This window comes from Monodelphis domestica, chromosome 1 (assembly GCF_027887165.1).
Source record: "Monodelphis domestica isolate mMonDom1 chromosome 1, mMonDom1.pri, whole genome shotgun sequence".
Classification (NCBI taxonomy): Eukaryota; Metazoa; Chordata; class Mammalia; order Didelphimorphia; family Didelphidae; genus Monodelphis; species Monodelphis domestica.
The window spans coordinates 426,022,086-426,047,382 of NC_077227.1; the positions used below are offsets into that span (position 1 = coordinate 426,022,086).

General features: G+C 39.6%; 1 protein-coding gene across 6 annotated transcripts in view; it reads right to left on the reverse strand.

Moving 5' to 3' along the window:
- The window catches only part of NR6A1 (nuclear receptor subfamily 6 group A member 1), a 261,882-nt gene that overhangs the window by 15,278 nt on the left and 221,307 nt on the right, over nt 1-25,297 (reverse strand). For 4 of the 6 annotated variants that reach the window (XM_056812122.1, XM_056812121.1, XM_056812119.1 and 1 more), the window contains 2 exons: nt 15,146-15,373; nt 11,896-12,150 (listed from right to left, as the gene is read on the reverse strand). In XM_056812122.1, the coding sequence (XP_056668100.1) occupies nt 11,896-12,150; nt 15,146-15,373 (483 nt within the window). The remainder of the gene's footprint in view (nt 1-11,895; nt 12,151-15,145; nt 15,374-25,297) is intronic. The other 2 variants (XM_056812123.1, XM_056812120.1) reach the window with 1 other exon arrangement.

The following is a 25,297-nucleotide window of genomic DNA, read 5'->3' on the forward strand; positions in this document are numbered from 1 at the left end:
AAGAGACTTATGAGAAAGAATGCTTTCCACAGCTAAAGCACGAATTGCTGGAGTAAAACTGCAGAAGAGAACATAGGATTTATCACTTGTTTATGTGGGCATATGATTTGGGGTTTTGGTTTTAAAAGATGACTCTATTACAAAAAAGAATAATATGGAAATAGGTTCTAAATGAGGCATGTATAACCCAGTGGAATTTCTTGTCAGCTCCAGGAGCAGGAAGGGTATAGGGGAGGGAGACAACATGAATCATGTAACCATTGGGAAAAAAAACAAAATAAAAATAAATTTTAAAGACCCAGGAGGGTCTAACTGCAGAGGGTGGAGGTCAGCACAAGAACCCAAGTCAAGAGCAAACAGGACCAACTACCTCACCCAAAGCACCACAGAAGCTATGGAGACTGTCCTAGCACAAAGTCTTGATTCAAGAATTAAAGCTGCAGAGATGAGTAAACTAAAGAAAACACTGACCAACATTTAAAAAAAAAAAACTGTAGACCCAGAGATATCCAAAAATCTAGCCTGAAAGTAGAAAGTTACTCAGTAACAACTACAAATAAGAGATCCAAAGGAAAAAAACAAAGATTTTTCCATGAAGATTACCATGACAACCTGAGAAGCAAAGAAGGAAGAGATAAAAAATGAAACAAAAACTTTTGAAGAAAGAACTAGGAGAACAAATTTCTCAGAAAAAGCAGTACTAGACAGAAAAAAAGAACAAAATTATAAGATTGAAAAAAGAAAAGAAAATGTAAAGTATCAGAGAGCAAAAACAATGAACTGACCTGGAAAATAAGAGAGAATTTAAGAATCTTTGGAATCTTGAAAACTATGATTATACAAAAGTCTAGACACAATATTTTAAGAAATAATAAAGGAAAGCTACTCAAATCTGTTAGAACCAGGGGGAAAAGCTGGGATGGAATCCACCTGAAAGACAGTCTAAAAGAAAAATATCCCAGGAATTTTATAGCCAAAATCCAGAGCTTCCACATCAAAGGAAAACAAGTAAGACAAAACCCACAGGTGTTATTATAGTCCAAAAGGCAAAAGAAAAACAATCATAAACGAGAGTATCTTACTCTAAAAAGTTGAGCATGATTCTCCTGGGGGGAAAAATTGGAATCATGGAATAGATGATCTTTAAGCACTTTTGAAGAAAGGACCAGAGCTCCTATTTAGCTTTAGCCTCAAAGCTGAGTAGGAACTTCAAAATCTAAATACAAGAGTCAAGAGAAATCTAGAGAGGTAAGTTTACTTGAGCAGTTAGAAGGTGATGAAGCTAACATTCTAAAAGGGGAGAAAAAACAAATATCCTTTTAGAAAGTTAATGTCTTCAAAGAGAATTAATGAAAAACAGAGAACACATGGAGTAAGTAGGGTGGAGGGTAGGAATTGTTTTCTAAGAGTTTTAAGAGGGCAAAGAGAAGGGAAAGTAAAAAGAATACAATGGTGCATAAAGGAGGAAGAAGGGCTGTAACTTACTTTATTTCACAATGGGTGTGCTTGAGAAGAATATATAAACTTGAAGAAAGGGGAGATATATGTATCAGATGAATCTTATTCCTATGTGGAATAGACAAGGAGGGTTGGAGAGAGACTGAGGGAGAAAAAGAGGGAGAGGGAGATTTAGTTTGGTATAGAAATACATTAAAATCAACAAGGAAACAAGTAGGGATAGTAAAGGGTGGTAATAATCAACAAGCAAAACAAACTTCCTGATCCTGAAGAGGGAGGAAGAGATAAAAAGGTTAAAAAAGTACACAACTTCGAAGGGGGTGCCTGTCAATTGGAGAATGGATGGACAAATTGTGGTATAAGAATATAAAAGGAAGACTAATTTAGAGAATCCTAGTTAGTATGAATTGATACAGAGTAAATAAAGTAACAGAATCAGCAGAACAACTTCTAAAAGAACATCAATGTAAAGGAAAAACAACTTTGACAGTCTTCAGAACTCTAATCAACAGAGAGAGATAGGACTCGGGAATAGAAAATATTCAAACAAAAGGGAATTTTAGAGATTATCTAGCCCAAGCTCTTCATTTTTTAGAGATGAAAACTTTACCCACAAAGTAAATTTATAGTGATTAATATGACTTGCTGAAATTCCCAGATAGTAAATGACAGTGGCTAGATTTGAATCTGATTCTTCTGACTTCAAGCCCCAGGCTCTTTTAACTACACTACATGAACTCTTGTTTGATTACATATTAGTCACCTGTGTTTTTGTCTTGTCCCCTTATTGGTTCAAGTTTTCTCACATCTTACTCTCTACCATGCATTTGTTGATCCAGTGACACTGGCCTTCTTGCTGTTCCATGAACAAGACACTTTCCCTCTCAGTTCTGAACATTTTCTCTGGCTGTTCCCCATATCTGGAATGCTCTTCCTTCTCATCTCTGTCTCCTGGCCTCCTTTAAGTCCTTAGTAAAATCTCCTTAGTTATAGTGCCTACCCTCTTAATAATTTCTTCTTTAATATTGCTCATTTGTACATATTTGTTTGCTTGTTGTTGTACCTTCCTTTAGACTCTGAACTCATTGAGAGAAGAAACTACCTTTCAACTCTTTTAGTATTCTCTGTTCTTAGAACAGTGCCTGGCATGTAACAGGTACTTAATAAATGTTTATTGAATGCCTGGTGATAATTTAACTAGAGTAAGGACCAAACATCTAAATTTTGCATCTATTCCTGCAACTGATAGGCAAGTGTCAAATAGATGTGTTTTGGGTTAATAAACTACATTTCTATAGTGCCTTTTAGTTTACAAAACACTTTAAATGGTTTAAGTCAACCTGAAAGCATTATAGAGACATTGATCAGCTCTTGCTCTTGCTAAACTGAATCATGGAATTTAGAATTGGAAGTTCCCTTTGAATATAGTTGCTGGGTTCAGAAGACATCTTTGGCATCATTTAGTCCAATCCCTTTGTTTTATAGATGTAGAAATGCAAGTGTGAGATGTGATATGATTTGTCCAAAGGAATACAACTGGTGACCTTTAGAGCTGGGACTTACTTGGAACCCAGGTCTCCTTACCCCCAAGTGCAGTAATCTTTCTACTAGTAAAAATGTGCATCTGATATTCTGATGGATTACAGTGGAGGTAATCAGAAGTCAGTTCAAAACTTATTTACTTGTCCTTTCCCTTCTGTGATTATTGGAAAAGTTGGGGCTTGAATTACGAAAACAATTTTGCCATCCAATCCTCTCTCTTAGGGTCCACAGGGTGCCCCAAGTCAGACCAGTCTATTTCTGCTTCTGATCTGTCATCTTGGGCCAACTGCTTTGCCAGGTGGAAACAATATTCAGGGTCACAGGTGGGAGCTCTTGAGAACCAAGAGGGAGATTACAGCCAAACGGGGGAGGCAAGTCCTTCCCTGGGTGAGGAGAGAACTTGGAAAGCAAGGAGGAATGCTGCAACTGTAGGCATACTAGTAGGAAACTGAATGTTTTTAAAGCAAAGAGAAATACCAGGCATAGAGAGGTGGGTTAAGGCAAGTTGCAAATACTCCTTGCAGCCAAGGATTTTATTTCCATTGCCATTATCAGTACTGGATTTGGAGCTGGAAAATCTGGGTTCAAATCCTGAAATGTACTACGTTTATGTCTAGGGGCAAGTCATCATCCTTTTATTAACTATCAGTTTCCTCCAAAGTTAAATTGGGGGATTGAACTAAATGAATTTTCAGGTCCCTTCTTGTTATAAATGATATGGACTCATCATCATCATCATCATCATCATCATCATCATGGGATTAGGAAAGGATTTTGCAAACTTCAAGTACAGTATGTGTTGTTATCTTCATTGATTTTATAATTTATAAGATTTCTAGAAGCACTGCATTTCACTGTTTTACTAGAATTGGTGTCTTTCTCACTGTGACGGAGATAACCCTGGACTCCCTCTGGAGGCCATATCAGTAGTGTGTAAATTCTGACAGGTGGAAAGATCTGGTGAGAGACAGTCTGTGTTTCTGTCACCTGAGGATGTCACTAGGTAAATGTGGAATGGCTCACAGAAAAATGAATGAGCAGAGCAGTAAGTCTCTTGGCCACAGTGATCCATAAAATCAAAGAACTGAGGGGTTGAAATAGATATCACAAGGAGTACAGAAGCAATCACAGATTTTTAAAAAGTACTGACAGTTAATATAAAATTCATAGGAAGAAGTTGCTTTGAAGAGACAGTTGCCATTGAAAAGGCCCCTTAGCAAAGGAATTTGCTACTATCTTAAGGATTATAGGATTTAGAGCTGGTCAAAGTCCTTATAACACAGAATGTCAGAACTCAAAGGGACCACAGAACAGAGAATGCCAAAATTGGAAGGTATGCCTGTAAGAAGAAACCATGTAATCCAACCCTCTCATTTAAAAGAGAATTAAAATTCATCTCAAAGGCATGAAGTGACTTGTCCTGGGTCATACAGCTAGTGAGTCATACAGTGCCCCTCCATCCCCTCAAAATTCAAGACCCTCTGATTCCAAGTTGGAAGTTTTATCCAATAAACCTTAAATCTTTTGTGTTGTTGAGAGAATGTGCCTACTTTATTGTACATTGAGGCTTTCTCAATGCCTTGTTATCTTCTAGGCAACAGGACTCATAGGCTTTTGAGTAGGGGATTAATATCCATACTCTCCCTAACATGGTTATGGAGGATAAAGCGTTTTGTAAACCATCAAGTGCTACAGAAAAAGGAAACGTTATTATAATGATTGAAGCTTCCTTTCTCTAGCCCACAGATAATGCACACCCTCAGTTGCGAGCTTCCCAGGAGTTGAAAATGGCCACTGACCATTGGCTGTCTGCCCCAGTGAGCTCTGCCTCATCTCCTTACATACTTGCTTGCTATGTTTTGACACCTCCCCTTTTCAAACAAAGCCGCTCTCTGTTCTGTGGGGCACCTACTCTTCCCCAGCTCTGGCTTTCCCTCCTCCACAGGCTGCCCTTGCCTCAGGGTTCTGACATCCATATAGCCTCTGGCTACAAATTATCAGGATTCAAAGCAAAAAAAATAAAAGCTAAGACAAACAAGGTCTTTCTTCTTTTCCCCATTCCTATTCCACAAGTATAACAGGACAAGGAAAACATACTCCATAGGTTCTCTGAAAACCGCTGGACCATTTCATCAACAATTGAAACTGACATTAAATAAATTATGTCTCATTAAGTATGTTGGGAGACCAATTCTCTTCTGAAATGTAGTGCCCAGGGCTGAATACAGTATTCTAGATCTAGTCAAGGCTTAGTTTTCTCCTCTATTTAAAAAAAAAAAAAGATTAGACTAGATGGTCTTAAAGTCCCTTCCAGTTTTGGCATTTTAAGTTCTTCATTCTAACACTCAAGGTTTGAAGATCCCTACCACATGGGTTCCTTCCAACCTGTCTTTTTTTCTAATATTTTATGTCATAAGGTCTCTTTCTTTTAGCTCTAATAATCCATGATTCTGTAACACTTTATTCTTTTACCACTATCTGAAGTGTGGTCATTGCCAAGGGAAGATGTCAAACGAATCTCATGGGGCCAAGACAGAAGAATCATCCATGGCTTCATAACTTATTCCCATGAACAGGGTTAAAAAAAAAAATCCAACCCAGTGAAAAGTAAAAGAAAAATGTACATTCTAGTTTCCTGAACTTAGTGAATGGCATCCTGAGAGCGGAGCAGGATACTGTGGAGAAAGAGCACTAGATTTCAAGAGACCTAGGCTTTTAGCTCTGCTTGTTCCCTCACTACCTCTGGGATTATGAATAAATCATTCCTCCTTTCAGCTTCAATTTTCCTTTTCTGAAAAATGGCATCCGTATACTATTGAATTCTGAAAAAATGAATCCTTACATTATTCCACCTAAGAGTTAATGTAGGAAAGCTATTCTCAATCTTTTTTTTTTTTAAACCCATACCTTCTGTCTTAGAGTCAATACTGTGTATCGGTTCCAAGGCAGAAGAGTGGTAAGGGCTAGTCAATGGGGGTTAAGTGACTTGCCCAAGGTCACACAGCTAGGAAGTGTCTAAGGCCAGATTTGAAACTAGGAACCTCCTTCTCTAAACCTGACTCTCGATCCACTGAGCCACCCAGCTGCTCCCTATTCTCAATCTTTTTTTTTTTAAACCCTTACCTTCCGTCTTGGAGTCAATACTGTGTATTGGCTCCAAGGCAGAAGAGTGGTAAGGGCTAGGCAATGGGGGTCAAGTGACTTGCCCAGGGTGACACAGCTAGGAAGTGGCTGAGGCCATATTTGAACCTAGGATCTCCCGTCTCTAGGACTGGCTCTTAATCCACTGAGCTACCCAGCTGCCCCCCCCCTCAATCTTAAAGAGATACAAAATAGAAAATGGTCACTATTATCTCTTTCCCTTCTCTGAATACTATTCTCAGATCTTTCCCTTCTCAGGAGTAGACAGAACATCTGATCCTATCCCTCTGATGAGGGCTAAGCAATTTATCAGAAAATAGGCCCTTGTTAAATGCTCCATGGTCAAGGGGGAGTCATTCCATCCCTTTGAGTCTCAGTTTCCTCATCTATAAAATAGGAACACACATGCTTGTATACTATCCACCTCAGAGGGGTGTTGTGAGGAAATCACTTTGTGAATTGTAAATTGCTACAGAAATGAGTGGTGATATTGATGATGATGATGATAATGATGAAGAAGACTACTATGGCCTGGATTTGGTAGTTGAGGAGTAAAAGCCTGGGATTCAGAATGAACTATTAAATGAGGGCTAGAGGAATCTTAGCAGCAAAGTTCAGAAGAGCTCATTAGGGCCAGGAGCAGTCACGGGCTGGTGCTATAATCTGCTTTAAATCAAACTCACTAAGTCTCACTCTCTGATAAGAGACTGATTAGGGGAAATAGCAACCATAAATTTGATCTAATATTAGCAATGAAAAAAGAAAAGAATTGCTCACACCGTTGAAACTCTTTTTCACCCTGAAGTTGTTAAAAGGTAAAGACATGGCTGGGAAAGGGAGGTGGGGAAGGAGCAAGAGAATAAGGAGCCACTGCCTATTAAATATATACAGACTCATACTTTAATCGTGGACACATACAGTCCCTAGAAGAGAAGTATGTGTTTTATGCAGTGAAATAACCTAGTAACCTTCTTAGTCCATTTCCTCCTGCAGTTCCTCAAATTTATCTTTATTTCTACTGATAAAGAACTATGTTGTATAATCTTTGGCAAATCATTTGGTCTCCCTGTGCCTCAGTTTTTGCACCTGTAAAAAAAGAGCTAACATTCTCAACATTCTATAATTTGAAGTCCTTTTAGTTCACAAGCTTCTATGGAATTAACATTCTAAAACCCTAGACTTGGAGGGAAGAGAGCAAGAGATTAAAATCTGATCTCTGAATTTAAGGCTCTGATTCTTCATCTATAAAATAGGGATTAAAAAACTATAGTATCTACTTCACAGGAGTGCTGACAATCAAGTGAGAAGGTATGTAAAATACTTTGGAACGCACTATAGAAATGATGGCTAAACACATGTGATACCCAGTGGAATCATGTGTCAGCTATGAGGGGAGGGGTGGGGGGGGAGGAAAAGAAAATGATCTTTGTCTTTAATGAATAATGCTTGGAAATGATCAAATAAAATATTATTTTAAAAAAAGAAATGATGGCTATTTTTATTTTGGCATAAATGTTTTTATGTCTTATGTTCGAAAGGTTGTGCTAATGCTAAAATTCTCTGATTCTAAAAGACATTTTTATGATCCTTAAATCAGATGCAGGACTAGAACATACTTGCTTGTTAATTCCTTCTAAACAGGTTGATTCCACTAAGGGGAAAAAAAACCTTCTTGCTATTCAGCCTCATTGACTTTCACTATACTCTTGTTTCCCCTAATTCTAGGAGAATAACACTCTGGGGGCAGAGGGAGTGCTGGGCCTCACTAAGCTCATATCCCTAGAGAACTCAGACTGCGAACAGCTCTATGATATCCCCTGACCTGTGAAGTGACTCCAAAAATTCATCACCCTGGAATGAACAGCGCCCAGCAGCTGACCCTGAAGAAAACTCTAGACAAGCCAAATGCAAACAAGGACTGCTGGCAGTCATCTAAGAAGATCCTGACAATATTAGGATAGGCTGCTTGCTATCCAAACACTTGGCTGTCCAATGCTAGGTCTGAAGAAGACCCAAAAAAGGGATAAAAATAATGAATTAGCATCTCTGGCACTGGTTAGGTCATTCAGAACATCAGATAGCTTAGTTTACTAGACAGATTGTCAACTTGGTTAAATATACTGTCATTTATATCCACCCCCTCCTCCACCCAAGTCTTTAAAGACCATTTATAATGGAATATTATAACAAGGTCAGGAAGATCCAACCTTCTCCTTTCATTAGCCTCCCAGAAGAGCTGCAAGTGTAAGAGCTTGCAGATCCAAGTCTCTGTTGTGGGTCTTTCCTTCTGATTTTTTCTCTTCTCTTCTCTTTACCTTCTTCCCTGATGACTTCTTCAGTTTTCACTGGTTTTATCTCTATCAAGATGACTCTACTATATATCCAGCCCAGTCTCCTGAGTTCTACTATTGCATTATCAGTTGCCAATTGAATATTCCAAATTGGATGCTCCAGAGACATCTCCAATTCAACATGGCCAAACAAGAATTTAATTCTGTCACCCCTCAAACCTATCCCTTTTCCAAACTTTCTTCCAGTGACTTGGTTTTGTAACCTTGGCATTAGCCCTAACTCCTCATTCTCCTTCATCCCATACATCCAATCATTCAATAAATCTCATCATTTCTACTTGTATAGCATCTCTTCCCTCTACTCACTAAGCCACTACCTTAACTCTGGCCTATATCATTTCTCACCTGGACCACTCCACTGGCCACCTGATTGGTCTCCCTGTCTCAAAGCTCTCTTTACTTTGATCCATCAGTTCACAAAGCCACCAAAGTAATTTTGCTTAAGCACAGATATGACCATATCATTCTCTTACTCAAACTCTCGAGGCTCCTTAATTTCTAGAATAAAACAAACTCTGGATTGGCATTTGAAGCCTTTCATAACCTGGCTCCAATGCAGCTTTCAGTTTAACTGCTACTTTCCTTCTTATATGCCATAGTCTTGCAAAACTAGCCTTTTTGCTATTCCTCACACACCAACTCCTATCTTAACAGCCTTTGCACAATCTACCTTTATTTCTGGAATGCACTCCCTCCTTATTTCTATCTCCTAAAATCTCATGATTCCTTTAAGAGTGGCTCCAGTACCAATTTTTACACTAAGCCTTTTGTGATCTACTCTACTGTTGCTAGTGCCCTCCATGACTATCTTGTTATTTTGTTCTTGTTCTGTTCACATTTACCTTTGTATATTTCCTAATAATAATGCTAATGGATAATATTTATAAGTATTCACTATATGCTAGGCACTATGCTAAGTACTTTACAATACTATCTCACTTGATACTCACAACCATTGGAGGTAGATGGCATTATTATTTCCATTTTACATATATGGAAACTGAGGCAAACAGATTAAGTGATTTACCCAGGGTTACTCAACAAATTTCTGAATCTAGATCCAGCACTCTATACCTTGTACCAACTGGCTCCTCTGATAAGCTCTCCAAGAGTAAGGTCTGTTTTATTTCTGTCTTTGTCTCCCAAAAGTCTAACACAGTGACCTCAATGTAAGAAACCCCGATGAGATTGAAGGAGTATTGTTATACAATTTCCTAGTTTTATGAGCTTTATTCTAGATTCCTTTTGGAGAAAAATCTATATTTTGAGAAAATGCACTGCTAATATTCATATAGAAAAAAAAAACCTGCAGTATGGCATCACCAGCAGCAGAGCTGGGCTCTATTGCTTTTAGTTTTGCTATTTTGGGCAAATCACCTAACCTCACCTAACCTAATGTGAGATCCAAGGAGAAGGGCAATGGTTCTGTTTTCTTGATTGACGCAAACACAAAAGTAATTTTGTTAAATTATCCTCTGATGATCAATATCAGCAAGGACATAAAATTTTCTTGCTAGAGGTATTCATCACTGTCTTACAGAGAGTATCTAAATGGAAAAGGGTTTCCTTATAGTAAGATCCCTCTGATGTTCCTCTTGGACAACATGATGACATGACATCGATTACATCAACTCTCACAATACTCTTCAATGAGATGTACAGATACTCAAAGCACTAATCTAACAATCCAGATAGGAAAAGCCAAGTATATGAGGAATGTCCACTGGCCAATCAATCACAATCAATAAGCATCTATAATGCACTGTCAATCTTCTGGGCACTGAGGATACAAAGAAGACACCCAACAAAGCAGATGGAAGGTAAACTCGGAGGAGAGGCTCTGGGGAGCTATGGAGGGGGTAAAGAGGAAAAAATATGGGTCTTGGAAAGTCTTCCTATGGAAGGTAGGGCAAACGGCAGTATGGCCAGTCACTGGAGTTAATCATAATGATAACTGACACTTATATAGCCCTTTAAAGTTTGCAAAATGTCTTAACATACATGATCTTATTTGACACTGGAATTAGCCCATTCATTGTATACATATCTCAGCCAGGAACTGCCAGTGGATGAGCTGGCCTAAACCTGGATGAGGGAAAGAAAGGAGAAGGATAACATCTGGGAAACTGCAAAGCATTTTCAATGGTAGTGAGCTTTTCCATGATACAAAACCTATTTTCTAATAGCAACATTCTCCCAATAATGCTACACGGCTATATATTGTGAATCAGGGCTGACATAAAGGGGCAATGGCGAGTTTCAGTGCATTACAGTCTATCATTCATGATAACCTGAAAAAGTGACATAAGGAATATCCACCTGATAAACATATAAGCAGGAAAAGTGGTGAAGAGGTAACAAAGGAAAAATCAAGGCATGGCATGCTGGATTCTCTGAGTACTCTGCCTAAGAAAGGATGTAGGAAGGATCTAGGGTAAGGCTCCCAGCATGTTGGGTGGACCCTCTCCAGAGAATTTATAGGCAAATATCATCAAGAATTACACAGGATGATAGAATAGATTGGAATGTGCACCACTGGAGGGAGCCCCACATAGAGAGGTCAAAGAAGTATATCATTAGTAGTAAAGTTCCTTTTAATGCCATCACTCTATATGTTTAGATCTCTGGCACTTTAAATATTCTGAGTCAAAGACCTGTACCAGCTACACTTCACTGAGTTGTTAGAGGGCTCAAATGAAATGGTGTACCTAAAACATTCTGTAAACTTTAGTGTTAAATAAATCATATGTCAGTTATTGTCATTTAAGCCTACAGCTCAGAGCCCATCATATTTAAGATTCATGTGGATTATTTTCACCTATATTTGTCACTTTACCCTCTGTTAAGCCAAGTGTCCCTAGAAAAGAAGGCTTAAGGGACAACTAGATAGCTTAGTAGTGAGCCAGGCCTAGAGACAGAAGGATCTGGGTTCAAATATGACCTCAGATACTTCTTAGCTGTGTGATCCTGGACAAGTCACTTAACCCCCATTGCCTAGCCATTACCACTTTTCTGCCTTAGAATCAATATTGATTCTAAGATGGAAGGGGGAGGGGAAGAAAAAGAGAGAGAGAGAGAAAGAAATACTCATAAAAAAATACACATGAAAGAAAGAAAAAAGGGGAGGGGAGGGGAGGGGAGGGGAGGGGAGGGGAGGGGAGGGGAGGGGAGGGAAGGGAAGGGAAGGGAAGGGGAGGGAAGGGAAGGGAAGGGAAGGGAAGGGAAGGGAAGGGAAGGGAAGGGAAGGGAAGGGAAGGGAAGGGAAGGGAAGGGAAGGGAAGGGAAGGGAAGGGAAGGGAAGGGAAGGGAAGGGAAGGAGGAAGGAAGGAAGGAAAGGAAGGTTTACAACTTATTAATGAAGACTGTGTAATGGAGACACCTGAAGGCCTCCCCATCCCCATACCTGTGCAGCTCCTCATCGGAGGGTGAATACTTAGAGGTCACATCCGCCAGCTCCCCAAAGATGTGCCTGCTGTACACGGTGAGGGATGACAGCAGAATGAGCTCTTGCCATGTGGAGCTCAGGAGGCAGGTGTAGTCCTTGATTGAAAGCTCGCAGAAGAATGGCAGCTTCTTAATCCAAGCAATCTGCCTGAACAGCAGCTCGTCTGCCAGGCGACACAGCAGCGCAAACAGCTCAGCCTGAGTCACAGTGTACCTGGTGGCACAAACAGGGTGGACTGAGAATCTGCCAAATCAGCACTCCTTGTCTAAGGGTGCTAGGGAGGGGAACTTCACCTAAACCCTTCTTCCCACAAGACATGGACTGTATAGACACCAAGAGAAATTCCACATACATACTTGACCTAGAGATTAAAAGTCACAACCTAAATTAAGAGCCAAGCAAGGAACAATAGTAATAGTTAGCATATCTTTGGAGCTTAGTATACATAGTATGTGCCAGACACTGCACCGGACACTTTATAATTATCTTATTTGAGCCTCACAACAACCCTGCAAGGTGGGTGCTATTATTATGCCCATTTTATAGATTAGAAAACTGAGGCAAATGAAGTTTAAGTGACTGTAAGAGGTTGGCCTGGAGCTCAGCTCTTCCTGACTCAAGGCCCAGCATTCTATCCACTATGTCACCACACAAATCTATGGATCAGGGAAGAGCTCATGACTAAGCAGGTGATAGAGAGGATCTTACAAGAAAAAAATGGAAAATTTTAGTTATAGAAAGTTTTATTATAAACAAATCTAATAAAGTAAGAATTAGAATAGAAACAAGTAACTGGGGAAAAGTTTTGCAATAAGTTCATTTCAAGATACATGCACACATATATGGAGAGAGAAAGAGAGAGAGAGATCTGAGAACAGATTTAGATTTGTAAGACTAAGCCATTCTCAAATAGTCAAATGGTTAAAAGACATAGCATGACATGGCAGTTTTCAAAGGAAGAAATCTAAACTATCAACACTTTTATTAAAAAGTCCACTAAAACAGGAGTGTCACACTCAGAAACAGGAGCCACTAAACTGTATATAAGGATCCCTGCAAGCTATGTATTGGCTTAGTTTTAAAATGTAATGTTGCCTATTTTTTATTGTATTTTTACTTTATTTTGATAACTGTTTCCCACTTACTCTTTAATATGGTTTGAGTCCCACTCAGGAGTATTATGAGCTACATGTTTGACATCTCTACTATAAATCACTAATAATTACAGAAGTGCAAAATAATAAAGCAAGTCTGAGGCTCCACCTTCCACTTACTGAACTAGCAAAGTTGATAAAAGAATAAAACAAGGGGCTAAAGGAAAACAGGGATGCCAGTGCATTGTTGGTGGAGCTGATAACTAGTTTTGTCATCCTAAAAAGCAATTTGGAATGATGCCCAGAAAGTGAACAAACTATGCATGCTCATTGAAACCCAGCTATACCACAAATAATCCTATACCCCAAAGATATCAAGGAAAGAAAAATAAGGGCTTTACAAATATATTTATAGCAATTCTTTTCCAGGTAAACAAAAATTGGAAACTAAGAGATATCCTCCCACCGGGGAATGGCTAAATAAGTTGGAACACATAAATGTGATATTATTGTGCTATAAGATATGAGGAAATGAACAATTTCAGAGAAAACTGGAAAGGGCAAAATGAGCAGAACTAGGAGACAAATTTAGACAATAATAATAATATAGAGTAAAACAATTTTGAAATGCTTTAGAAGCCTGAAGAATGAAGATGAAGCATGTTACAACCTTCCTGAGAGAGGTGATGTACTTAAAAAACGGAAACAAATCTTCAGATATGACAAACATGTGAATTTGCTTTGTGAGACAATGTATTAAGGATTAAAAAAAATTGTTTGGGGTTGGGTAGAGGAGGGACTAAGAGGGAGAGACTAAATTTAAAAAAGAAAAAATTCCATAAATAACGGCCAAACAACTTAGCCTGTCAAGTTAATTGATTGCTCCAAGTAGTGACTTTATTCTGCTGCCCACAGTGTCCCCTAGTGGTGAAGACCCACAGGCGGTGGCCGCAGCCTGCTCAGGGCTAGAAGCTCAACAGAGTTCCAGGCAGGCTGCCAACAATGTACAAGCCTTTAGAACACAGCGAGACAACTCTGAAGGGCAGGAAATGTGAGAGTGGGGAAGAGACCTGAGAACACACAAGGGGACTATGAGGAATTGGAGGCCCAGGGAATTCAAACAACTCTGTCCAAGATCATGCAACTGGATAGGGACAAAGTGTGGTCTAAATCAGGGGCATCTCTGAGACTACTACTACTCTGATGGTCTTTTGCTGGATCAGCTCATTCTGGAGGGGCTGTGTGGTCCTTTTTGTTTTTTTCTTTTGGAAATAACAGCTCCAGTTCATCTAGAGCTCTTGAGAATGGCTCTTGAGAAAGGTTACATTAAGGGTAGTACAAACATTATTGCCTCCATTTTACAGATGAGGAAGCAGGGAAGGGGGGTTGAGAATGAACATTTATTAAATGCCTACTAGGGCCAGTCACTTTGAGGAGCAGTTTACATTTGATCTTCACAATAACCTTAGGAGGTAAATGCTATTATAATCCCCTTTACATAGTTTAGGAAACTGGGGCAGATAAAGGTTAAGTGAGGGAGCAGCTGGGTAGCTCAGTGGATTGAGAGTCAGGCCTAGAGAGGGGAGGTCCTAGGTTCAAATCTGGCCTCAGACACTTCCCAGCTATGTGACCCTGGGCAAGTCACTTAACCCCCATTGCCTAGCCCTTACCACTCTTCTGCCTTGGAGCCAATACACAGTATTGACCTCAAGACAAAAGGTAAAGGTTTAAAAAAAAAAAAGGTTAAGTGACTTGCCCAGGGTCACATGGCTAATAAGTATCTGGGACTGGATTTGAACTCGGGCCCTTCCTGGATCCAGGCTCAATGCCCTCCACACTGTGTCAGCTAGCTGCCATAGTCATACTGAGGGGGTTCCACTCAAATTTCCTGACTTCAAGCTCTGTGCTCTCTCCACTGTGCTGTTTGGTATCTACAAACATCTCTGAAGGCCCCGATGTTAACAAGTGAGCTTCAATGTAAACTGTTCAAATAACAAATATTTTAAGCTTGAGTCTCTGCCTCCCTTGCTCACTAGGGTCCCACTGGCATCTAAGGAGAGAAATGAGGCCCAAACCCCACCGGCTTTCAACACCCTCAATCGAGAGTCACTCACCCATCTTCAATCAACATGGGTGTGCCCAGAGGCTCCAGGTCCTCGGCAAGCACCAACTGATGGATCAGGCTGTGGGACTGGGGGTCCAGGCTCCGGGCTTGGGGGGGCAGCAGAGGCGAGTGAGCAGAATAGCTAAAAAGGTGCGGTATATATTGATAGTGTGGGGGCACAGGGGTGCCCATGTACTGCTCCCTGAAGGCAGTGAATCCATTCAGCTCCACAGACCTACTAGAAGAGAAAAGTTTCATCTTAATCAAGGCAGCTGCAGGCTTGACCATCTTGCATTCACCTCACACCACTTGAAAGAATGAAGTATACTCATCACACTGGTGCATTCGTCCTTGGCACCTGCCCAGGAAAGCTACAAGCAGCCATGTGTGGAGAGAAGAGGCTTCGAATGAGAATCAGGAGGCCTCATTCTTGGAAGTTAGAGCTAACTCGTAAGGGTGAAGAAATGGAGACCCAAAGAGGGAAAATGACTTGCTCCAAGTCATGGCTACTGAGTGGCAGAATGGGGAGGGGAGTGCAGGTCTTCAAACTCCTAATGTGATGACCTTTCCCACAATGAAGTGATAAAATTAAGCATTTTCTGAAATATCAGAAGTATTAAGGCACATTTTTTTAGGCATTTTTCAAGTTCACAAAATGCTTCCTTCACTACAATCCAGTGAGACTACTTTTCTGCCTGTTTTAGCTCTCTCTACTCCAGCCTTTCCCGCACACAAGGCTGCCAAAGTGGTTTCCTTTAAGTGTAGCCTTAACCACACCCCTCCCCAATTCAATGAACAGAGATTCCTGGCCTAAACCTAGCTTTTCAGTCACTGGACAATATTCTTTGTCCTGCCCACTGTGATGCTGGCAAACTGGACTTCCCTCTATTCTGATGAACCTCCACCTCCAATCATCCTGGCTTTGCACTGGCTGGTCCATATGCCTGGAATGCATTTTCTCCTGATCTTGGTCTTAGAATCTCTCTCTTCCTTCAAAATGCAGCTCAAGCACTGTCTTTTCCATGAAGCCTTCCCAGGCCCCCTAGCTTCTACAGAAGTGTCTTTCCTTCCCCCTGAATCAAGATATATTATCTTTATTGTTTTCCTTTATATGCTTATTTATATCTGTGTCCTCTTCTACATTAAGGGAAACCTAGCACAGGACCTGGTGAAACCTATTACATACTGTAGAGGAATTCTTTTTTTTTTTCAAACATTATTCATTAGAAACAAAGTTCACCTTTTTTTCCTCCCCCTCTCCCCTCATCCCTCCCACTGGCGATGTGTGATTCCTCTGGGTATCACATGCATCCTCAACCCAAGCCCATTTCCATGCTATTGGTTTCTGTATTAGGGTGTTCATTCAAAGTCTCTCCTCAATCATATCCCCTCCACCCCTGTAGTCAAGCTGTTGCCCTTCCTCAGTGTTTTAACTCCCACCATTTGTCCTCTGCTTGTGGGTAGTGTTTTGTTGGGTTTTTTTTTCTCCTGGATCCCTGCATGTTGTTCAAGGACATTACATTGAGATTAATGGAGAAGTACATTACTTTTGATTGTACCACAGTGTATCAGTCTCTGTGTATAATGATTTCCTGGTTCTGCTCCTCTCCCTCTGCATTACTTCCTGGAGGTTGTTCCAGTCTCCATGGAATTCCACTACTTTATTATTCCTTTGAGCACAATAGTATTCCATCACCAACATATACCACAATTTGTTCAGCCATTCCCCAATTGAAGGGCATCCCCACATTTTCCAATTTTTGGCCACCACAAAGAGCGCAGCTATGAATATTCTTGTACAGGTCTTTTTACTTATTGTTTCTTTGGGGTACAAACCCAGCAGTGCTATGGCTGGATCAAAGGGCAGACAGTCTTTTATCACCCTTTGGGCATAGTTCCAAATTGCCCTCCAGAATGGTTGGATCAATTCACAACTCCACCAGCAATGCATTAATGTCCCAACTTTGCCACATCTCCTCCAGCATTCATTACTTTCCATAGCTGTCATGTTAGCCAATCTGCTAGGTGTGAGGTGATACCTCAGAGTTGTTTTGATTTGCATCTCTCTGATTATAGAGATTTAGGGCACTTTTTCATGTGCTTATTAATAGTTTTGATTTCTTTGGCTGAAAACTGCCTATTCATGTCCCTTGCCCATTCATCAATTGGAGAATGGTTTGTTTTTTTGTACAACTGCTTTAGCTCTTTATAAATTTGAGTAATTAGACCTTTGTCAGAGGTTTTTGTTATGAAGATTGTTTCCCAATTTGTTGCTTCCCTTCTAATTTTGGTTACATCGGTTTTGTTTGTACAAAAACTTTTTAATTTGATGTAATCAAAATTATTTATTTTACATTTTGATACTCTTTCCATGTCTTGCTTGGTTTTAAAGTCTTTCCCTTCCCAAAGGTCTGACATGTATACTCTTCTATGTTCACCTAATTTAATTATAGTTTCCTTCTTTATGTTCATGTCATTCACCTATTCTGAGTTTATCTTGGTGTAGGGTGTGAGGTGTTGATCCAGACCTAATCTCTCCCACACTGTCTTTCAGTTTTCCAAGCAGTTTTTGTCAAATGGTGGATTTTTGTCCCCAAAACTGGGGTCTTTGGGTTTGTTATAGACTGTCTTGCTGAGGTCATTTACCCCTAGTCTATTCCACTGATTCTCCTTTCTGTCTCTTAGCCAGTACCAAATCGTTTTAATGACCACTGCTTTATAGTATAGTTTGAGATCTGGGACTGCAAGGCTACCTTCCTTTGCATTTTTTTTCATGATTTCCTTGGATATTCTTGATCTTTTGTTCTTCCAAATGAACTTTGTTATGTTTTTTTTCTAATTCAGTAAAAGTTTTTTGGTAGCTCAATGAGTATGGCACTAAATAAGTAAATAAGTTTGGGTAGGATGTTCATTTTTTGGCTCATCCTACCCATGAGCAGTTAATGTTTTTCCAATTGCTCAAGTCTCGTTTTAATTGTGTGGAGAGTGTTTTGTAGTTGTGTTCAGAGAGTTCCTATGTTTGTCTCGGGAGATAGATTCCTAAGTATTTTATTTTGTCTAAGGTGATTTTGAATGGGATTTCTCTTTCTAATTTTTGCTGCTGAGATGTGTTGGAAATATATAGGAATGCTGATGACTTATGTGGGTTTATTTTGTATCCTGCAAGTTTACTAAAGTTGTTGGTTATTTTGATTAGCTTTTTTGTTGATTCTCTAGGATTTTTTAAGTAGGCCATCATATCATCCGCAAAGAGTGATAACTTGGTCTCCTCATTGCCTATTTTAATACCTTCAATTTCTTTTTCTTCCCTAATTGCTACTGCTAGTGTTACTAGTACAATGTTAAATAATAGAGGTGACAATGGGCATCTTTGTTTCACTCCTGATCTTATTGGGAATGCATCTAGTTTATCCCCATTGCTAGCTGTTGGTTTTAGATATATACTGTTTATTATTTTAGGAAAGACCCTTCTATTCCTATACTTTCTAGTGTTTTTAATAAGAATGGATGTTGTCATTTGTCAAAGGTTTTTTCTGCATCTATTGAGATATTCATGTGGTTTTTGTTGGCTTGCTTGTTGATATGGTCAATTATGTGGATGGTTTTTCTAATATTGAACCAGCCCTGCATTCCTGGTATAAATCCTACTTGATCATAATGAATGACCCTCCTGATCACTTGCTGGAGTCTTTTTGCTAGTATCCTGTTTAAGATTTTTGCATCTATGTTCATTAGGGAGACTGGTCTGTAGTTTTCTTAATCTGTTTTTGATCTACCTGGTTTTGGAATCAGTATCATGATTGTGTCATAAAAAGAATTTGGTAGAACTCCCTCTTTACTTATTATGTCAAATAGTTTGTATAGTATTGAGGTTAGCTGTTCTTCAAATGTTTGATAGAATTCACTAGTGAATCCATCAGGCCCTGGGGATTTTTTCTTAGGAAGTTCTTTGACGGCCTGTTGGATTTCTTTTTCTGATATGGGATTATTTAAGAATTCTGTTTCTTCTTCTGTTAGTCTAGGCAATTTGTATTTTTGTAAGTATTCATCTATATCGCCTAGATTGGCATATTTATTGCCATATAATTGGGCAAAGAAGTTTTTAATGATTGCCTTAATTTCCTCTTCATTGGAGGTAAGATCCCCCTTTTCATCTACGATACTGTTAATTTGATTTTCTTCTCCCCTTTTTTAAATTAGACTGACCAGTACTTTGTCTATTTTGTTTGTTTTTTTTTACAAAGTACCAGCTTCTTGTCTTATTTATTAGTTCAATGGTTCAATCACTTACAATTTTATTAATTTCTCCCTTAATTTTTAGGATTTCTTATTTGGTTTTCTTCAGGGGGAGTTTTAATGTGTTCACTTTCAAGTTTTTTGATTTGCATTTCCAATTCATTGATCTCTGCCCTCCCTAAATTGTTAATATATGTACTAAGGGATATGAATTTTCCTCTTAGTACTGCTTTGGCTGCATCCCATAAGGTTGGAAAGGATGTCTCACCATTGTAATTTTCCTCAATGAAATTATTGTTTCTATGATTCATTCTCTAACTAACTGATTTTGGAGCATCATATTTAATTTCCAATTGATTTTTGATTTTGCTCTCCATGTACCCTTACTGATCATTATTTTTATTGCCTTATGATCTGAAAAGGTTGCATTATTTCTGCTTTTCTGCATTTGTATGCCATGTTTTTATGACCTAGTGTATGGTCAATCTTTGTGAATGTGCCATGTGCTGCTGAAAAGAAGGTCCCTATTTTTTGTCCCTATTTATTTTTCTCCATATACCTATTAACTCTGATTTTTCTAGTATTTCATTCACCTCTTATTTATTTTTTTATTTGATTTGTATAAATTTGATAGTGGTTCATTCAGATCTCCCACTAGTATAGTTTTATTATCTATTTCCTCCTTCAATTCCAGCATTTTGATATCATCCCCTGATTCTGACCTTTCTTCTTTTGCTATGACCTTTTAGATCAGTGGTTTACTTTAAATCAGTCCCCCTAGTCCCCTCCCTTGTTATACTTCCCTTTCTGACCCCTCCCTTTTTGTTCCCTTCCCCTCCCCCCTCACCTTCCTTCTCTTTTTGTACTCCCTTCCCCCTACCCCCCCTTAGTTTACCCTTCTCCCTTACCTTGTTGGATAAGATAGAATTCAAGATCCCAATGGATCTAGATACTCTTCCCTCTCAGAGTTGATTTCACTGAGAGTAGGGTTTAAGTAATAGCAATTAGCACTCTTCCCCTCCCCTTTTCATGTATATCTTTGTGTGACAAAGATTATTCTATTTAATTTATTTCTATTTCTTCAAGTATATCTTATTACCATCGTAGAGCCCCCCCATTTTTTTCCTTTCCCCCCTCCAAACCATGTTAATGCCTCGATCTTTCCCTATGAGTGATTCTTCTGACTACTCTATTAATGCATACAATTTTTGAAAGTTACAGATAACATTTCCCCCATATGTTAGTATATATTATTGGATCTAATTGTAGCCCTTATAGAAGAGAGTTTGAGTAAGAGGGGAAAAAAATACTTTTATCCTTTTCCCTTTCTTACATATGTATCTTTTCATGTTTCTCTTGCTCTTTGTGTTTGGATGTCAAACTTTCCACTGAGTTCTGGTCTTTTTTTTGCAAATACTTGGAAATCTTCTATTTTGTTGAATGCCCATACTTTTCCCCCAGAAGTATATAGTCAATTTTGATGGGTAGCTGATTCTTGGTTGAAGACCCAGTTCTTTTGCCTTTCTGAATATTGTGTTCCAGGCTTTGCAGTCTCTTAGTGTGTTCGCTGTTAGGTCATATATGATCCTTATGGGGGCTCCTCTATATCTGAAGTTCCTCTTCTTAGCTTCTTGTAAGATTTTCTCCTTAGCTTGGAAGCTGTTGAAGTTGGCAATTACATTCCTGGGGGTTGTCTTTTGGGGATTTAGTATAGAGGGTATTCTATGAACCCCTTCTATTTCTATTTTGCCCCCTTGCTTGAGAACATCCGGGCAATTTTCTTTGATGATTTCTTGTAGTATGGCATCAAGATTTTTGTTTATCTCTGGTTTTTCGGGAAGACCAATGATTCTCAAGTTGTCTCTCCTTCCTCTGTTTTCCTGGTCTGTCACCTTGTCAGTGAGCTATTTTATGTTTTCTTCTAATTCATTAATTTTTTGACTTTGCTTTATTAATTCTTGCTGTTTTGCAAGATCATTGTCTTCCAGTTGCTTAATTCTGATCTTTAAGGACTGGTTTTGCTTTTCAGTTTGGTCTGCCCTTCTGTTTGAGGCTTCCAGCTCTCTCTCCAATTTTGAGTTCTTGTCTGTCAGGCTGCTGACCTCTTCCTGACTTTTTTCCCATTTTGAGTTCTTCCAGAGCTTGTGGATACTTTCCATTTTTTTTTGGGGGGGGGAGCATGTTTTGATTTTGTTTGAATTTCATCCTCTTTCTCCTCTGTCACCTGAGTTTACCCTCCATAAAAGTTTTCAATAGTCATTTTTTCCCCTTTCTTCTTGGAGGGTTGATCTTGGGCAGTGTGAGCCATCCATTTGGTGGTTTTCCCTTTCCTTTTTGGTCAGAGGTCTGGGTGATGTGGGCGGGTTTTCTGTGGACTTAAGTTGCCTCAGACTAGTTCTTCCCAGCCTCTGTGGTTTGTTAACGTGCCCGCCCCCATGCTCTGTGGTCTCTTCTTTCCAGTGCGCAGGAATCTCCTGTAAAACCGCTCTGAGGGGGTAGTTCCCTGGTAGCCCCTGTCAGTTTCCAAGGACCCTGGCATGCCCCCCCTCACTACAGAGAGGACCAGACCATCTTTGGCCTCAGGCAGTTTCTACAGTTTCTCTAAAGACTCCACACTGTTCGAAGTTTGCAAGGGCCCCCCACGGTCTGTGCGTTCTCTAGTGCACAGGGTTCTCCAGTGAAACTGCCCTGAGGGGGTAGTTCCCTAGCAGTCCTCGTTAGATCCCAGGGACCCTGATGTGCCCTCCCAGACAGAGACGTTCCTCACTCACTTGCTGTCTCTGGTGAGCGCACTGGCCCCTACTCTGGTTCCGTGGGGGAGGTAGGGGAAGGGCAGCTCAGTTCACATTTTTGTGCAAGCTTTACCTCCTTCTTATAGTATGGAAATGTTCAAACCCCACGCACCTTCGTTGCTGTGGCATACTGGAGAGTCCCTCCGTTCTTCCAAGGATGATTTTTATGCTCTTTTGAGGTAGTCTATTTCATTCGGTGCCAGGGGAAAGGAAGCGATTCGCTTCTAGATTGCAGCCATGTTTACCTGGAAGTCTGCCTCGAGGAATTCTTTTTATAACAAACCAATTGATTGTTTTCAGGGGCCAAGAAACTTCCTATTAGTATGACGTGTATCTGTCTCTTTCCCCTGTAAATGAAGTCTTCACTCCAGTCAGTGTTACATTGTCAAGTTGTAATTCATCATGATAAGGGGGTTATTTTAGTTCACATATCCTAAACCTCTTGGGGCTTCAATTTCTTCACTTGTATTGTAAAAATGGAGACTTGAACTCTGGAACCCAAATGCCAGGAGTCCTTGCTAGCTCCCAGAATGCCCTCTAATCTCATTGAGATTTCCACCTGGGCGAGATCACAAATTATTATTTAAAGGAGTTCCCCACCTACTGAACCCTCTTTCCTACTTCCGCTTCAGAGCAGATGCATCTCTCATGATGTGAGTGAAATTGAATTGGGCCTTTTGGCCCACCTAGCACATGCCTTTCTATTTGTATTTTCTTAAGTTCTTAATCTTTAATAAACTTCTAAAAAATATAAAACCTCTACCAGAGAGAAACTAATTTCTACTTGCCTCAGTTTCCCCCAAATTTTAACTCTTACAGTATGAGGTGGTAAAGGGCTGGTCCCACTCCACTAATCCACTATCTCTTCATTTCCCCACCCCAATCCCCACTCTGTTTAAACTCTTTCCAGAACAGAGTAGATTGATGGAATATTAGAGCTGGAAACTTTGGAGTTGCTCCATTCCAACACTGTTTTACATATGGAACAATGATGTCAGATGAGTCCCATAATGATCACAGGACACAACTCCCCACCCCTATATCAGCCTTGTAGAAAAGTGGTGTTGGGTTGTTTTTTAAAAAAGGAATGTCTCTCTAGCTTTTTCTCTATTCAAAGGGAAACCTTTCAAAAGGTTTGCAATTTGCATAACTGTGCAAAATCTGAAAAATGCAAACCTTTCCATACTTTATTACACTCTATTCTGGGTGAGTGTCTATCTGTTTATTTATATATATTTATACATACACATTTATATATATATATACACATACACAAACACAAACACACATATATAAGTAGACAGGTTACTTTCCCCCTCTAAAGCTCTGTTTCTCAGTTAAACTGAAGGGGAAATATTCACACTGACTCACAAAGCCTTCTAGAAAGGGAGCAAGTATTATTTATCTTTGAATAGGAAACCTGTTGCCTAAAAAGTCAAGTTTCAATTCATTAGTGTGGCATTTGAGACTGCCCACAGTGACATTCCAACTTGTCTGTCCTGCCTTCTTTCACATCACTTCAGGACAAACCAGACTAATCATGTACACTTTATCCCTCCCTCTGTAGCCATGAGTGCATCATCTTTAATCTTTGTATCCCCAGCACTGAGAAGACTCTACTGCAAGCAGTAGGAGTTTAATAAACATTCACATGGAAAAACAGTACTTGAGAGTCAGGAGACATGAGTTTGAATTTTGCCATGAGCAAATTAACCTCTCAGCAGCTCTATTCTATAAAATAGGGATGATTATACTCCTGGCACAGCATAACCTGAATTCAAATCTGGCCTTAGACAGGCACTAGCTGTGTGACCCATGGTCAAGTCACTTAACCCCTGTCTGCCTCAATTTCCTCCACTATAAAATGGGAATAACAACAATACCTATCTCCCAGGGTAGTTGTCAAAATCCAGTGAGATAACATTAGCAAAAAGTACTTAGCACAGTGCCTAGCACATATTAGGAGCTACATAAATGCTTCTTCCTTTCCTCCTACTCTTCCCTTCTCTTGTTGGGTGGAAAGTGCTTTGAAATCATAAAAGTGCTATAGAAGGAAGAGTTAGGTAGCTCAGTGCTTAGAGAGCCAGGTCTAGAGATGGGAAGTCTTAGGTCCAAATCTGGCCTCAGACACTTCATAGCTTTGTGGCTCTGGGCAAGTCACTTAACCCTCAATGCCTGCCCTTACTGCTCTTTTGTCTTGGAACTCATACTCAGTTATCTTCTTGGGTCAATAAGATTATCTTCCCTCTCCCCTTTTTAATCTGAGGTCTCCTTCTTCTATGCTATTCTCTATGCCTGGAATGTATTTTGCCCTTACCCCTGCTTACTTCTCCATAGTAAAATAATTTATTTCCTCCAAGGTCCTGTTCACGTGGCATCCTTTGTGAGAAGTGAGCCAGTTTTCTTAGATACCTACTTATCCCTAGGCTAGCAGTGTTCATCTCTCACTCCCTACTCACATCTCTTACACTGACATGTTCAGACCTCTCCTTTGCACTCATCACATTCTAACTTTCATCATATCTATCCCTATATCCATCTTGTCTTGTCTTCTAGACCATAATCTTGAAAGCAGGAACTATGGTCTTTTTCATTGACTCTTAGGATAATATCTTGCTCAGAGTAGGTATTCATTATTAATAAGTGGGTTTGAATAACAATACTAGTTTTTATTAAGTGCTTTCAAGTTGACTAAGTGCTTTCTTTAGAATTACCTTTTGAGGTAGATAGGACAAGTACTATTATCCCAATTTTACACATGGAGAAACTGAGGCTCAGAAAAGGAAAATGATTTGTCCAATGAGGTCATGGGGCTATTCAGGAGTAGAGTTTGGATCAAGCCCAGATCTCTTAACTTCAAGTCCAGTGCTCTTTCCACTATAACACTGGCTATGATAAAGGAAGGTCCTAATCCCACTTTACTTAACAAGAGAGGAAACAAGCAGAGAACAATTAGATACTTTGTCTAAGGTCACAGGGAAAGTCCTGAAGAGAACCTAGTTTCCAGCCTCCTATGAACTAAATGGACCATACTATCTTTAATAAGAAACTTCATAAATTTTCAAACCTGTAATGTACTTCTTTTAAAATAAAGATTTATGGGGGCAGTTGGGTGGCCCAGTGGATTGAGAGTC